The sequence below is a fragment of the Heptranchias perlo genome, chromosome 32 (genome assembly GCF_035084215.1).
Source record: "Heptranchias perlo isolate sHepPer1 chromosome 32, sHepPer1.hap1, whole genome shotgun sequence".
In the NCBI taxonomy this organism is placed as follows: Eukaryota; Metazoa; Chordata; class Chondrichthyes; order Hexanchiformes; family Hexanchidae; genus Heptranchias; species Heptranchias perlo.
In genome coordinates, this window is record NC_090356.1 from 9,853,128 (window position 1) to 9,869,668 (window position 16,541).

The window sequence follows — 16,541 nt, forward strand, 5'->3', positions numbered from 1 at the left end:
AGACCTACTATCCTCTAAGTGAAGAAGTTTCTCCTCATCTCAGTTTTGAAAGAGCAGCCCCTTATTCTAAGATTATGCCCCCTAGTTCTAGTTTCACCCATCCTTTACATTACAAATGTCAAAATACTGACCACTATTGTTAAAAGTTATATCGCCCTGAAACCCACTTTAGATACTGAAACAGAATTAAAACCTCAACTAAATCAGGAATTCAGCTTGCAGCCATAATACAAATTCACTTTCACTTGTGCTTTGCTAACCTTTGATTTGAAGAGCTTATAGGTTCACACACACTGATACGCAGGCAGTAACTGGGGTCACGTATGCTGGAGGTGGGCCTCGTTTCTATTCCAAGACCTTTTTGGGGGCTGGTCAGCCCCACTTTTCGCACTCAGGCGCTCTTCCCTCTTCCAGCCTTGGCGGCCCAGCTGGGTGAGCCTGTCGAGCAAAGCTGCAGACTTCTGCAGAACTCAAAACACAAGTGTTGCTCTGTGAGTAAGCCAGTACCAGCTGTGCATCCCAACCACCAACCCCTCCCCATCCCGTCCCCGAGGGCAGACGTTAATGAGACACGCTCCTGTCAGTTCTTCCACAAGTGGGAACAGACCCCCATCAGCAACCAGTTAAGACTTGACTAAAACCCATTAGTCATTACTTACATTTTGAGCAGGTTGGCTTGTCTTTCTCCACAAAGGTTCAACGTAGAGCTATGGAGGAGTTCCTAACCACTTCAAACAAATTTTCGTACCAGTAACGGCCAGCGACGACATAAAATGGAACAAAAAACCTATACTTTTCTCACCACTTCAACACTTGAGACATTTAGGGGTAGAAATTGGTACTTGTACCCCATTTTTTGAGCCTAAAACAGGCACAAAGCTTACCAATTTAGCAGTGGGATTACTTGTGCCCAATCTGCGCAGGCATTGGTCCCATTGCTAAATTCCCAGATGGATCCCTAAAACAGGTATACGGCCCCATAAATGTATAAATAAGAGGCCCAACGTCCGTTTAAGGGTCCCTCGCAACATTACCCCCTTATTGACTAGACTCAAGCATGAAGAATACCCTCTTGGACAAGGTAGCAATATAATATTGGAAAATGTGAGGTTATGCACTTTGGCAGGAAAAATCAGAGAGCAAGTTATTTTCTTAATGGCGAGAGACTGGAAAGTACTGCAGTACAAAGGGATCTGGGGGTCCTAGTGCAAGAAAATCAAAAAGTTGGTATGCAGGTGCAGCAGGTGATCAAGAAAGCCAACGGAATGTTGGCTTTTATTGCTAGGGGGATAGAATATAAAAACAGGGAGGTATTGCTGCAGTTATATAAGGTATTGGTGAGACCGCACCTGGAATACTGCATACAGTTTTGGTCTCCATACTTAAGAAAAGACATACTTGCTCTCGAGGCAGTACAAAGAAGGTTCACTCGGTTAATCCCGGGGATGAGGGGGCGGACATATGAGGAGAGGTTGAGTAGATTGGGACTCTACTCAATTGAGTTCAGAAGAATGAGAGGCGATCTTATTGAAACATATAAGATTGTGAAGGGTCTTGATCGGGTGGATGCAGTAAGGATGTTCCCAAAGATGGGTGAAACTAGAACTAGGGGGCATAATCTTAGAATAAGGGGCTGCTCTTTCAAAACTGAGATGAGGAGAAACTTCTTCACTCAGAGGGTGGTAGGTCTGTGGAATTTGCTGCCCCAGGAAGCTGTGGAAGCTACATCATTAGATAAATTTAAAACAGAAATAGACAGTTTCCTAGAAGTAAAGGGAATTAGGGGTTATGGGGAGCGGGCAGGAAATTGGACATGAAGCTGAGTTCGGATCGGTCAATGCCCTGTGGGTGGCGGAGAGGGCCCAGGGGCTATGTGGCCGGGTCCTGCTCCGACTTCTTGTGTTCTTTAGATTTGTGGTTGGGATCAGATCAGCCATGATCTTATTGAATGGCGGAGCAGGCTCGAGGGGCCGATTGGCCTACTCCTGCTCCAATTTCTTATGTTCTTATGTTCTTATGTAGCAGAGGGCAACCAGCACCCATGGAACCATGGCCCAGCACAAATCAGTTCCCATTGGTTACGCTATTGTGCTCCATAAAAGACAAAGCAAAATGGATTTTAGAAAGCACAGGTATAGTTCTGCCACAATATAAAGACAGACACATAAATATGAATAGTGGGAATGCAAGCGCCAGAGAGAAATAAGGATCAATACTTGCTTCGTGAATCTAAACTGACTTTCAAATCCAAGGTCCTGCTATTAACAGTGCGCTTGAGTGCAGATCCATCCAGTTCTTGCTCTCCCCGTGCTCCCTGTGTTGCAAATATCCCCCCCCCTCTCAGAGTTGCCCATCATGCTGAAGCCATGTGATTCCCTACAGTCACTTCCAACTGCTGTTACACAATTCCCAGTGGCCAGTTTAAACCATCGCTGCCAGACGCCGAACAGCAGATTGCGTGCCAGTGCTCTCAGTCAGACGATAGCGCACAGCGTGTTGCAGGGGAGCGGTAAAAATTACAACAAAACAAAAGTAGAAATTGAATTCGGGGGTGCATAAAAAGGGGGCTCAAAATGATATTAGAGTGAGTGGCAATTCATGATTAGTATTAACTCAGGATTTCCTTGGTTTTTAAACAGAATTAGAATTGAACTAATACAGCCCTGAAGTCATTTTTTAAAAAAAACCTGCCAGCTAAGCTCCCACACACAATTCCTTCTGTGGCAAAGTACAGCACATGTGTGTGGGATTATGTTCGGCAGTTATCTGCTGCAATCGCTGTGATCTTTGAATCTTACAATCAGCAATCGGAAAACAAGCTGAGAATGCCTCAAGAGAAGAGAGTCGTTTTGAAACCGATAAGAAATTTTGTAAAACGCAATCTTTTTCCATGTTTTGAACGCGGAGAAAGTTCCTTTCCCCCCCCCCCACCACCAAAAAAAATGTTGATGGCACGCTTTGATGTTTCAAATCACAAGCATTTCGCAGAACGTGAAATCATGTTACGACACTACGGGGACATTTTCTGATCGTATGCTCCATTCCCGGAGTTGCCTCACCGCCAGGATCACCTATCCAGAAATCGTGCCGTGTGCAGCTTGTAGTGCGTGCGACTTCCCAGATGGGGGTGTGCGCGCCGGGAGACTGCAATTGGAAAATCTACCCTCATACCGAAACATCGCTTTTGCATCTCTACTCGGTGCTCCTCCTCGAGGTGCCTGCAGAACTACTTGGCGCATTTGTTGCGTGGCTCGGCTTAGATCTACATTTATAATATCGAAGTCCAAACTACAAAACGAGGTTCGAATGAGGCTAAATGTTTTTTTTCCATGTCAAGAAAGTTGACTGTTGCTTTTTTTTTGTTGTATTTCCAAAAATAATTCAGCTTTTTTTTCTGGAACCCGTTCCAAAGACAACAAAACAGACGGCATTAGGGCCAGCAATTTAATTCTTAAAAACCCTTTCCTCTGCAGCCACTTTTATTACTTATTCCCATCCGTTCTTTGTTAAGGAAGGTCTATTGTCTGGCCATTTGTCATTTTAATACTGCATTATTGCTGGGATATAAGTAGCCATTTCCTTTTAGTATTGGCTCTTAATCCTCATTAGATCAATTGCAGCTTCCTGAAAACCTGGCCCAAATCCAACATACACTTTGTAATAGGACATATTTGAAGGATTTTTTTTCCCATGGGGTATTGAACCCTTACTGTGCAAAGGAAACACCTCCAAATGCAATTTTTTTTTCCAAACAGATGTGTCTTCCAAGCTGCATTACGAAACAATTAAACATTTCAGATTTGATCGATTTTAAATACATCTTGTGTTCATCGAGGGGAGGGGTGGATATAGAACACTTTCCACCTCCGGCATCCAGTGTCAGCATCAAGCGCTCCCAGGTCGGGTATGGCCGGGTCAGATGCAGAGTAAAGTTCCGTCTACAATGTGCCTCAGCCACAACCTCTGAAGAATCCCCCCCCCCCACTGCACCAGTGTCACGTCGAGTGCAACTGCCAATTTACTGCCAGTTACTACCAACGTTGGAGCAATTTCAGGCTGTGGCCCCCTGCCCACTAAGCTGAATTGAGACTGCCCCAAATTAATTTCACGTTAAACCCTTAACAGCCAGTAGACAGGAGGCTTTCAATTCATCAGTCTGGGATGGATTTGAAGCCAGCCCCAGTGATGAAAGGAGATTTGATCTTTTAATCCACAACTTGCATTTCTCTTTCACACCAAACAATACTCTTTCACACCAAACAATACTATGCCATTAAGCAGCAACGCCAGTACTGCAGCAGGAAGATCCCACCTTTACTACGAACTGCCACCTCTTCCCTTTATCCATTCACTGTGTAATGCTAGTCAGTGTTTGTGGTCATTATACCTGTCCTGAGGAGAAGAGACGTTAAAAGCATCTGCACCATTAGGTGATATTGATGTTCTACCATTTCTCCCTCCCCCTCAATCATGCACTCTCCCCAGCACCTCAAGGACACATTGCTACTTCCCCAGCAATCAACAGTTATCTAACTGGGAAACTGTATCAAATTGCCCTTTTTTGGATCATCAAATAAATTATGATGATACCTAACCAAAGTGTAAACCATTGGGAATATTGGGACAGTTCATTGGTTGGAATACTATAAACTATGTTTCTCCAACACTCCTTTCCCTAAGGACTTGACTCCTTCCTGGGGTACAGTTCCACAGCTGCCCTTTGATACCTCACCCAAGGGGCCATTGTTCAGGAGAGCCTTGAGTGTTGGCAGGCTATTCAACTGTGGGGAGCTTTGTGGTTGAACCTAACCTTGTCCTGATAGCAATGTTCACACATTCCAGGAAGGGGTGTTATATAGCGATCAGGAGTAGGAGCCCTGGTCCATTTTTCCCCCTCCCAACCCAAGGGCACTTAAGCCCAATATAATGCCTCTTCTGCCACCCCCTACCAAGATTAGATAAATCAGCAGAGAACAGGCATCAAATGTGGGACCTTCCTGGTCTGTGCAGCTCAGCTATTCAATGGATACATTTACTGAGCCATCAGAGGTAGACACTACTGTGAACTGTTGAATTCTGGTTCACAGATAAGACTTGGCTGAATGGCGTTATCTTAGTAATCATTGAATCATAGAATGATGTAGCACAGAAGGAGGCCATTCAGTTATTTGTGCCTGTGCTGGCTCTTTGAAAGAGCTATCCAATTGGTCTCACTCCCTTGCCCTTTCCCCATAGCCCTGCAAATTTTTCCACTTCAAGTATTTATCCAATTCCCTTTTGAAAGTTATTATTGAATCTGCTTCCACCACCTTTCAGGCAGTGCATTCCAGATCATAACAGCTCACTGTGTAAAAAAAATTCTCCTCATCTCCCCTCTGGTTCTTTCATTTATTTCTATTGTATATTTGTCCCATTATTGGAATGAAGATACATCTATATTCAGTCATGCTCCATGTGAGGCACATGCTTTTATATACAACTTGCATTTAAATAGGACCTTCAACATAGAAAAACGCCCACGGTGCTTCACATAGGCATGGGGATAACAGACTCCGAGCCAAACACTTGGTCAAAGAAGTGAGTTTTAAGGAGGGGAGGTGAAGACACGTTTGGGAAGGGAATTCCAGACAGTGGGGTCTCGGCAGCTGAAGACATGGCTGCCAATGGTGGGCAAAGGAAGGGGGGATGCACAAGAGGCTGGGGTCAGAGGTACAAACAGTTCGGGTTGAGGGGTTGGCAGTTGTAGGGCCGGAACATGTTACGGAGGAGGGGGCGGAATGGGTTGCAAGACGTGGAGGAATTTTAAAGACAATGACAAGAATTATTAAATTTGAGGCTTTGGTGAACGGGGAGCTAAATGTAGAGGACAAGGGTGACAGGCAAGTGGGCCATGGGTAGGATCTGAGCAGCAGAGTTTTGGATAAGCTCGAGTTTATACAGAGTGGAAGTCGGGAAGCCAGCAAGAAGAGCATTGGACTAAATCGAATCTGAGGGTGATAAAAAGTATATACAACGGTTACAGTGGCTGACGGGCTGAGGTAGGGGCGAAGTGGCCGGTGCTATGGGGCTGGAAGATGGCGATCTTTTCCAACTATGTGCCCTTGGCAGGGAGCCTTGTCCACCAGGAGCATGTAGCAGAAATTCAGCCGTTCACTGCGTGCCATTTGGGATAGTCTGAAAATCACGCACAGTGAACGCTTCAATTTCCTGTAACACGCTCCTGGCTGACCAAGTTCACACCAAGGCCGTAAAGTTTGAAAATTACTCCAGAAAGCACCTGTGCTTCCCTTAAAGAACCCTTAGAGGGATATGCTGATAGGGTGAGATGAAGTAGAGTGGGAGGAGGCTCGTGTGGAGCATAAACACTGGCATAGGCCAGTTGGGCCGCATGGCCTGTTTCTGTGCTGTAAATTCTACATCGTTCTTTGTAATGCAACCGGCAACCTGTCGCATCAGAATGATTGCATGGAACAATATTTTAAAACCATTAGTAAAGTGAGCAATAAGAACAGATAGTTTGAGGTGGCAGGTTAGCACCGTTTGCTTGTGCTTCAGTAAACTCTGCCAAAAAGAGTCAGTAGAATGTGGGTCTCTGCCCACAATTCCAAACACTATGGGGTTTGATCTCCTCCCGTAACATGTCAGTTAAAATGTTCACTCAAAACTCTATTATGCACTAATCTAACACAGTCCAAATGGGTTAATATGTTAAAATAGTGCCTGCAGAACTACTTAGCACATTAATTCTTTAACTCAGCTTAAATCTACATTTATAAAGTCCAAACTACGAGTGAGGAATCACTTCTCATTTCTTTTTCCCTATGAGAAGAAAGTTGACTGTTGCTTTTTTTTAAAATTGTTCCAAAAATAATTCTGCTCTTTTTCACATAAGTTTCCTTTACACACTAATCTAACACAGTCCAAATAGGTTAATGTGCTAAAATAGTGCACCAATAAAAAGTATTACCCGGTGAACGACCAGAGGATATCAAACCCCCTTGTGAGCTCGTCATCTTGACTGTGCCATCTGCAAGAAGCGCCAAGTGACGACAAGGCCACTTCTCCACAGGGAGGGGGTGGGGGGGGGGGGGGGGGGAGGAGGGGGAGGAGGAGGAGGAGGAAACAACTATGAGGAACCGACAAGTCACCACAGGCCACTGCTGCAAACTCCCAGCAGCGAGACACATTACAACAGCGGCAGACGCCTATGAACATAGCCAAGCGGCTCATTTTAGCCACGGGAATCCCAACAAAAAAAAGGGAGATTTTTTTTCAAAAGTCCTGTTAGGCGTTATGCTAAATCAGGTCTGCACAAATTTACTCTCAAATTTTCTATTTGAAAATCTGCTGAATTTTTACAATTAAAATAAGGTTTGGAGAATTTTGTTTTTTTTTTTAAATACACATGGTCGTGGAATACCCGACCAGAAACAGTGGTGCGAACAAAATCACTGGTAGCTTTTAAAAGGGAAGTGGGTAAATATGTGAAAGAGAATAAAATTGAAAAGATTACGTGTGGGGGAGGAGGGGGGATGGGACGATGGGACCGGGGAATTAAAAACTCCACTCCCACCGCTCCTGGAGCACACTGGGAACCACGCAGTCGCAAAATGGGGCACTGCCAGTTGAAGTTAATGGATGGAAAAAATCGCAGGCTGGCAGTGCGCAAATTTTGAGATACGTGCACCCGGGCACACAGCAGGAACAGCGCAGTGAAGTTTTCACCACTTTCAGAGGGCCAGCACAAAACTCTAGGCTTCCAATGATAACTGAAAAGTCTCACAGTGACAACTGGAGCACGTAAATTTTTCTATCCGTTTCCTTCTGGGTTTTTATGGCCCAACAAATTATATCCGCTCAACAAATTGGATCTTTATTATAGTGCAGCACTGCTGTTTATAGAATGATGATTATAATCACTCTGACTATTGTCAAAGCACTTGTCACCACTGTTACAAAATTAGCAATGTAACGGATAGAAAAATGTCAGTCTCACTGCCCTGATACAGTAGAAAAGAAACTGAACACCATGGTTTCCTAATTATACAGACAACAACGTATCGTAGAGTACACCGTACATAGTCTTTGTACAATAGCCTCAAGGATCTATCTTCCAATAAAAATTAACGCTTAGTAAACTGTTACCTTCTTTTCATTGTGCTAGCCTGAATCTCCTCTTCCTGTTTTACCTCAGGAGGGCGGTCACCATTTGCTTTCTCGCTCTCTTCACTATCTTCACTATTTGTAAAAGCCGAGGACAGTTCTTTCTTAGGTACTCTTGTTGGCGGCAAAGGAATTGTTCTCTTTTCAGCCAAGCGTCCCCGATTCTATCACACACACAAAAAAAAAAGATCAAGATCGGAGTTATTCTTAGGAACTTTGCCTGAGCACAAGAATTACTAAAATCAACCACCTGGTCTTTCCAGTCAGGTTTCAAGTGGGCCCTGCCCACCCTGGTCGTGAAATCCCACCCCACCCCCCACCCCCCCAAAGAAAACGCATCCATCTGGATGGATACAACAAAAAAGGTCAACGCAAGTTAGAGCCCATATAGATGGATTATCTTTAGATCCCTCAACATACTTCATTTCTACGCACAATTGAACTTGCTCCACCAAAATGAAATTAATTTTAATTTAACGTTGGAACTCTAAAAAGGTACACAAATGAAACCAGAACTGAGAGACAATCGTACTGTATGTTCCTATCTTAAACAGCTTGCACATTCTTAAGTGCTTTCTCTAACTCTTTTTCTCTAATTGTACATCAACAGCTTGATGCGATTAATTAAAAGGTAAGGCCATTCATTGATATTACTGCTACTACCAAAAGGACATTAAAAAATGTATCCTGTGCTAATTGTAATACATTGCATTAGAATCTGTTGCACAAGCATTTCTCATCTTCTAACTGTTTGGTGGTTAAGTAAGAAGAGCCCTAATAGACATTAACACCCATATCATCATTTTATTCCAACGCTGTGCTTATTATTATCCCTTGGGGGCTACTATAGACCCACAAAGACCAACTGGAGGCCAACAATAACTTTGAATGACCTATGAGTGGTTATACTAGTATAGCATCACCATTTCAGGAAAGTCCTGTTTTGAGGGTCAGTCATGCTGCCCCCAAAGTGTGGAGATGCCGGTGATGGACTGGGGTTGACAAATGTAAGGAATCTTACAACACCAGGTTATAGTTCAACTGTTTTATTTGAAAATCACAAGCTTTCGGAGGCTTTCTCCTTCACCTGACGAAGGAGAAAGCCTCCGAAAGCTTGTGATTTTCAAATAAAACAGTTGGACTATAACCTGGTGTTGTAAGATTCCTTACATTTGACAGCCCCCAAAATGGACAATGTATTGAAATTATCTGATATCCACAAATTAAACACATAGGATTTGACCCTACTACTTGCAAACTAAATCTTTATAGCTATTCATCCTTGTAGTTTTTCGCTAATCTCTTAAAAAAAATGTTCTAGATGTTAACATGGAACAGAGACTTTGTTGTCTGAGTAAGTTGTCAATCAAATTATACATAGAACAGAGTTATCAGCAGAAAACTTTTCTTATTATTCTGTGCATTCTGTTATTTCCTCTTAAAAAAATCACTTCTGCCAGACACCCCTCAGTCCACGCCTTCCTTCCTCGACTGCTGGATGGAACTTCCCTTTAATTCTACATTGAACTTTCAATTCAGGCATGTGGCCTCAAGCTCCCGATAAAAAGAGAGCTCAGGCATTTCTAACCTATTTAAGTTGGCCTTTTATGCCCACTTAATATTTTTCACCATCAACAAGGATGTCTCAGCTGGTACCCGACATAGAATCCCTTATCAATGACAATCCTTATCTACCTGACAATTCGGCCCTAGCATCTGCCAAATTACACCACCTTACACCTTCATTATTTGGAAATAAAGGATTGTAAGATCTCAGCTCAGAGTCCTTTTTCACCATGAACGACACTAAAAAAATCAATAGAGCCCCTGTTAATGATGACACAAATCAGTTTAAATTGATAGTCTGAATGGTTAGATTGTTTAGCTACATGCTGCATGAATACTGCAATGTAAAGAGACACTGTTACCTGGAAGTTGTCTGGCACTCTGCATAGGCCAGTGATGTTGCTGGGCTCGTTATCGAGCACAATTAAAGGTGCACAACTCAAACCCACATTATTTCTTTCAGAACAGATCAAATGAAATAGTGTCCTTCTTCAGAGTTCTAAACTTTCCCTTCCTGTTAAATGGCTACTTTCAATGTTACATTTAAAAATTACTTCCACATTTGCTGTTTTTCGTATGTCTGCCTGCTAAACATGTTAGAGTTGGTGTATTACAACAACAACTTCTTGCATTTATATAGCGCCTTTAACGTAGTAAAACGCCCCAAGGCGCTTCACAGGAGCGTTATCAAACAGAACTTGATACCGAGCCACATAAGGAGATATTAAGGCAGGTGACCTTGGTCAAATAGGTGGGTTTTAAGGAGCATGTGAGAGGTAGCGAGGTGGAGAGATATAGGGAGGGAATTCCAGAGCTTAGGGCCCAGGCAGCTGAAGGCACGGCCGCCAATGGTGGAGCAATTAAAATCGGGGATGTGCAAGTGGTCAGAATTGGAGGAGTGCAGAGATCTCGGAGGGTTGTAGGGTTGGAGGAGGTTACAGAGATAGGGAGGGGCAAGGCCATGGAAGGATTTGAAAACAAGGATGAGAATTTTTAAAAATCGAAGCCTTGCCTTACCAGAAGCCAATGTGGGTCAGCGAGCACAGGGGTGATGGGTGAACGGGACTTGGTGCGAGTTAAGATACGAGCAGCAGAGTTTTGGATGCGCTCAAGTTTATGAAGGAGGGGTAATTGTGCTGGAGTTCTAGGTGCGACACACCGCATACAAACACAGCCCAAAAACTTGCCTACAAAATCGTACAAACTACGAAGCTGCTACTTGTAATGGTGACCTAGTAGATATTTCTCAGTCTTGAAGCAGAATGCAGTGGGTTTTCTCCTGGTGGTGTCGGACTGACCTTCCCCTTCAGACTTCTGGCTCTACAACAAAGAAACCTCTTCTGATGTTTGAGCAAAGAAAAAAAATTCCCAACAAGAACAGCAGCAATAAGGAAACAGATCAAAGGGCCAAAAAACCTCATCCAAACAAAGCATGTTTGTGTGTACCAGGATATAACCACAACTGTGGGAGAAGGTAGACTGGCAAAAAGATGTAATAAGAGGCATGAATGTTATTATAGGGAGCTACCCATTCAGCTTGTTCTAATATTAAACAGGCTTTTCTAATCCAAAAGTGAACAGGCTTTTCTAATCCAAAAGTGAACAGGCCTTTCCTCAGTGTCATCATCATTACTAACTGAATTTCTGCTGTTCTTCCGATTTGCTCTCACTCATGCCACAAACTATTTCCCAGCTGAGATCTCAGGTAGGCAAACACCACCCCCCCTCAGCCCCCCCCAGTGCTACTCCACGTATAATTACAAAGATGGCCGTAGACAACTTGTCTGCTGATTTCCCCGCCTTTTGGAAAAGCGCCTCACTCCCACTCTGTGCCTGCCCTTTTGGCACAGCTGTGATTATGGAATCCTGGGTGGAGAACACTCTCTAAAAGTACAACGTGTTGGTACATCAATGAAATACGTCAACAACCGTACAGCCATAAACGTTACTTGTTGCAACTAACTATGACATCTTTCAAACTGTCTGAAGTGAATTTTCACTTTTACCAGCGGGCAAAAAACGGGCGGAGGCGAATTGGCTTCAATGGAAATGTTAATCTGGCGGGTGTAAAACGGGGTCCGATCCGCTCCACACGAGCCTCCTCCCTCCCTACGTCATCTAACCCTATCAGCATATCCTTCAATTCCTTTCTCCCTCATGTGCTTATCTAGCTTCCCCTTAAATGCATCAATGCTATTTGCCTCAACTGCTCCTTGTGGTAGCGAGTTCCACATTCTAACCACTCTTTGGGTAAAGAAGTTTCTCCTGAATTCCCTATTGAATTTATCAGTGACTCTTATATTTATGGCCCCTGGTTTTGGTCTCCCTAGTTTTTTATGCAGAAGGTTGTTAAGTCATGCAATGCCCCTACCAGAAACTGTGGTGGAAGCAGAATCTAGAAGAGCCTTGAAAAGGGAAGTGCATAAATATCAAACAGTATTTTTTTTTAAAATGGTATAGGGAAAGGGCAAGGGCATGGGACTGAATGGACAGTTCTTTCAGAGATTTGGCAACAGATGCAATGGGCTGAATGCCCTCCTTCTGTGCTGTAAAATGCAATGGGGATAATTTTAACCTAACTCACCCGGCAGAAAACTGACCAGATCGGGTCAGCCTGCTTTACACTCAGCCGATTTTATTTTCTATTGAAATCAATGCAGAGTAAAATCGGGCAGGGTGTAAAATGGCCAACTCAATCCTATCGGTTTCCCGCCAGGCGGGTTAGGTTAAAATTACCCCCGATGGTTCTATGCCTGGAAGCTACTATTGTCCAATATAACTGGTTAAATGCTTAGCACATTCATTTGACATTATCTGCTATTTCAGTGAAGGCACTAATTAATTTAAAATGAGTTAACATTTGTATTCAAACAACAGAGAAGTCTCAGACATGCACGGTTCGTGTTTGCCTGCTAATACTGCCAACAGTAATTTATAGGCAAAGGACACTATACATGTCTTCACATTTGTATTGAAACACTAACCATGATTTACTCAAATGCCATCAGAAATTAGGAAACAGATTTCATGATTGCTCACTAATTGACGTAGGTGAGTTACTAATTTGTCGTCCCGATGCTGAGCTTCGCCCACCGGGAGCACAGATGAGAAATCTGGGTGGGCAATGCCCGCGAATTTCCGCCCATTCATAGTACGTACCCAAATTCCTGATACGAAAGTCCCAGCGGGCAAAGCTCCATGCCAGGAGCACAGATTGATGAAATTACCCTTTTGGTCAACGATGTTTAGCAGGCAACAAACAAAGACTGTTGCAGCCACAATACAATGCATAGGCTGTGCAAAACATTCCCTCCAAGGCTACAATTAAACAAATATTGACTGCGCACTAGGTGCACATATTGCAAAACTGTACAGCCCACGATTCTCCATCCATTGTTATGGACAGAAAACAAAATCACAGGTTGGGAGTGCACAATGTTACGATATGCGCTCCCTCACGCACCAAGGAGCTGCACCTCAGATTTTTACCCCTACATGATTAGAATTTAATTGCATTTTCTGCGTACGTTATTCCTGTTAACTGAATAGCAAATTCTTGTGAATTTTCTGTTTAAAGGTATCTATTTAATAGGAATTTACACCAAATACTGTACTAAAAGTAAATTCCTGTTAAATAAATATATTTTTACAACAGGAAATATTTCACCATGAATTCCTAACAAGTGTTGTGACAAGCGAATTGCTTTGCCCATGTAACTAACTGCATGGTACAGCCAATGCTCAGACAACTGCTACCGGTCGGTGCAAGGTCCCTCTAGTAAGCCAGGCTGAAGCTTGTAAATCTAAGCTCACTTTTTGCATTACCCAGGTTCCCTCGTCTGTCCCTCCCCCTTCAAGGCCTCGAGTCTACGTGTGACCTTTATCAGATAGAAGGGTCAGACAATCCAGGACCACAGACGTCTCCGAAAGCACCTTTGATGTCACTTAAAACGACCACCCAGCAAGCGATATGCTGGTATCAAAGCAAGACAGAAAATAGCAGAGTAAAGGTTAGGGCAGACAGCATTCTCCGTGCACCTCTCTGAGCAGAGGCAGAGCTTAAACAGCTCTTAAGCAAATAGTTTATCTTGGCAAATTTGTGGGAGTGGGAGGGATTGGCAACAGCTATACTATTACTTCAAATAAACCCCAGAATTGTACATGTGAAGCATTAGGAACGTTTGGTCATGGGGGAAAAAAAGGTGTCATTTCTATGAAAATAATTCCAACTAATAGGCTTGTGCTTTTCAACCTCAACCTGACAGTCAGTTCTCACTATAACATGTCCGTTGACGTTAGCTGACAGGTAAATTAGACAACCACACATTGAGTACATTACTTACCTGTTACTCATCCTGAAGCACTATTCATTTAGAGTTCCTTTGATGGCTGAATGAACTGCGCTTTTGAGCGCAGGAAGTGGCCACATCATGCAAGAATGATCATGCAAAGTACTGCATTTACAAAACAGGTCCAACGGTTATAGGAACACGACCCAGTTCTTCACCAGCAATACAACGCTTGCCAGTTGAATATATATCTAGTGGGTATTAGATTGCCTGATAGAATGGTAGCCAACTGCTGGAGCACATGTGCCTCAAATCTCATGGCAAACTTCCTTACATCCAAAAACTCAACAGCTCACAAAAGGAGCTTCAACTGCAAAAACAAAACACAACAACATATTATTCGGGAAATGCATATCCTTCCATCTTACCTCAAAAGACATCTCAGCTACAGTTTTTATTGTGACTGAAATTAAACCTTACAATCTTTCATTCACTGTTTTATTTCCATAATATTAAGCCAATTCTATCCAAAAAATTGAACGGACATATATTATGACAGGAAAATTGAAGGAAATCAATAGTTATATCAGCCTTTCATGTTGAATACAGTAGAACCTCCATTATCTGCCATAATGGAGTGGATAACTAAAATTGGCAAATGATCAAGAGACCTGACGGACCTGACTCATGGCTCCAGCCGACCCAAAGTTGCTTGCAGTCCAGTGTAGACAAATGATCCGATCTGACTTACTGATAGTCACAAACATGGGTAATAGGCTGGGCAATCAGAGCTCCACTTGGTATGCCTAAATTTTTAGCCAGATTATTCAAACCAACTTTGAATGACAACTCTATAACTATTAAAATACTCATGATGCTACTGGTGAAGAATGCAAAGAACTTTTGGTTTATTATGATCCTTCCATCACCAGTTCTTGGCACTGGTGCAACATATCATCACCAAGTACCTACTACACCAAGGAATTGGAACATGTTAAAGGCAGGTAGGTCTTTCATTCTGAATCTATGAGGCTGAATCCCCTGTGGCCCGTTCCATAGCCAAGAGACTGATGATGACAATCGTCTATGACTATGCTATCGGGGTTGCGAGTTTAATGCAGCGTCAGCGTAGCCCAAAGAGGGGCATGGGTCTGCAGCACGAAAATTGCCTCTAAATCAGCAGATTTCAATCCAAGAGGACTAGATTCAACGTGACGAGAGACTAGAAATGTTGTTTCATGCGAGATGGCACCGAGAGTTTAGATTTCACTAGTGAGCCTTGCGCACAGCATAGTTCTGCTTCCAAAGACAGTCATTAAATCAATCAATTAAAAATAGCAATGTCTTAAACACAATCACTGCCATATCTGAAATAAAATGATACCAGTAAGCAACCAAACTATCTTATCACTATGCTATGCCATGTAGAGTCTTTTACTGAAGTAAAACATTGAAGTCATCCAATGGCGATAAACTTTTCAATTGAGTTATGGCCAGTCTCAGAAATACAGATTTTACCATATTTCACTACTACTCTTGGCTTGTTTTGTTTACCACATTTAAAGTTTAGATATAATTTAACTGAACTGTGTTTTTAATTGAGAAAATGGTGTCTGCACACCATTACATCATTTGAACTGTCTTTCCTCCCTCCAGAGGCAATTCAATGGCATCTAAGTCCCTTCATTTTGTAAAGTGTTAAAGTCACAGGTTTTCTCAGTCCTACATACAGCTGAAGAATATTTTAACTTCATGACAAGTTACAAATACAAAAAACATATGGTGCGTGTTGTATGTTAGCATTACCTGCCATGCAGAAATAAGTCCTGCAGCGCAGAAATAAGTCCTGCAGCGCAGAAATCAATTTATACTCGAGCCACAGAATTAAAACTTCATTCTATCTCAACCACATTGTTGAATCAAGTTTCACTTGAAGCCGAGAAGGTCCCTTCCATTACAGTTTCTAGGGCATTTGACAGCAGAGAATTGTGTATTGGAAAAAAAATAGTGCCAGTACTGGGGGAAAAAAAATAGTGCCAGTACTGGGGGAAAAAAGGAGTGCCAGTACTAGAAAAGCAATGCTGATGGTGGAAGTAGTGCCAGCTGAATGATTATAATACAGACATCACTAGTTTAGAGAGAGTGAAAGTAAAATATCTCCACACTCCAATTCCCAGACCAGACATGTTTTCTAATTTGCAATACTGTGCTCTCTTATCCTTTTACACGAGTTAGTTATTGTTACATAATCGTCAAATATTTGGGAAATCTGTTCCCTTGAAGAGAAACTCCGTTTACGGGTAAGGAGTTCTAACTTAAAGCAAGAGTTAAAGAATTTCTTGAAAACTGTGCAGTGTATCTAATAATTCTGTAAGTACTTTCTTCCATTGTGGAATGACAAACTTCTCCCAACCATTAGGTTTAAGTAGCACCCTGAAATGTATTAAATGGTATATGATTATCTAATCACAGCATTATTTCCAGGTAATCAACAGTGAAGTATCACTTGACAAGCTCAAGACA

General features: G+C 42.6%; 1 protein-coding gene across 10 annotated transcripts in view; it reads right to left on the bottom strand.

Annotated features, from left to right (window-relative positions):
- The window catches only part of samd11 (sterile alpha motif domain containing 11), a 194,513-nt gene that overhangs the window by 131,192 nt on the left and 46,780 nt on the right, over positions 1-16,541 (bottom strand). For all 10 annotated transcript variants that reach the window (XM_067970314.1, XM_067970315.1, XM_067970317.1 and 7 more), the window contains exon 3: positions 8,146-8,327. In XM_067970314.1, the coding sequence (XP_067826415.1) occupies positions 8,146-8,327 (182 nt within the window). The remainder of the gene's footprint in view (positions 1-8,145; positions 8,328-16,541) is intronic.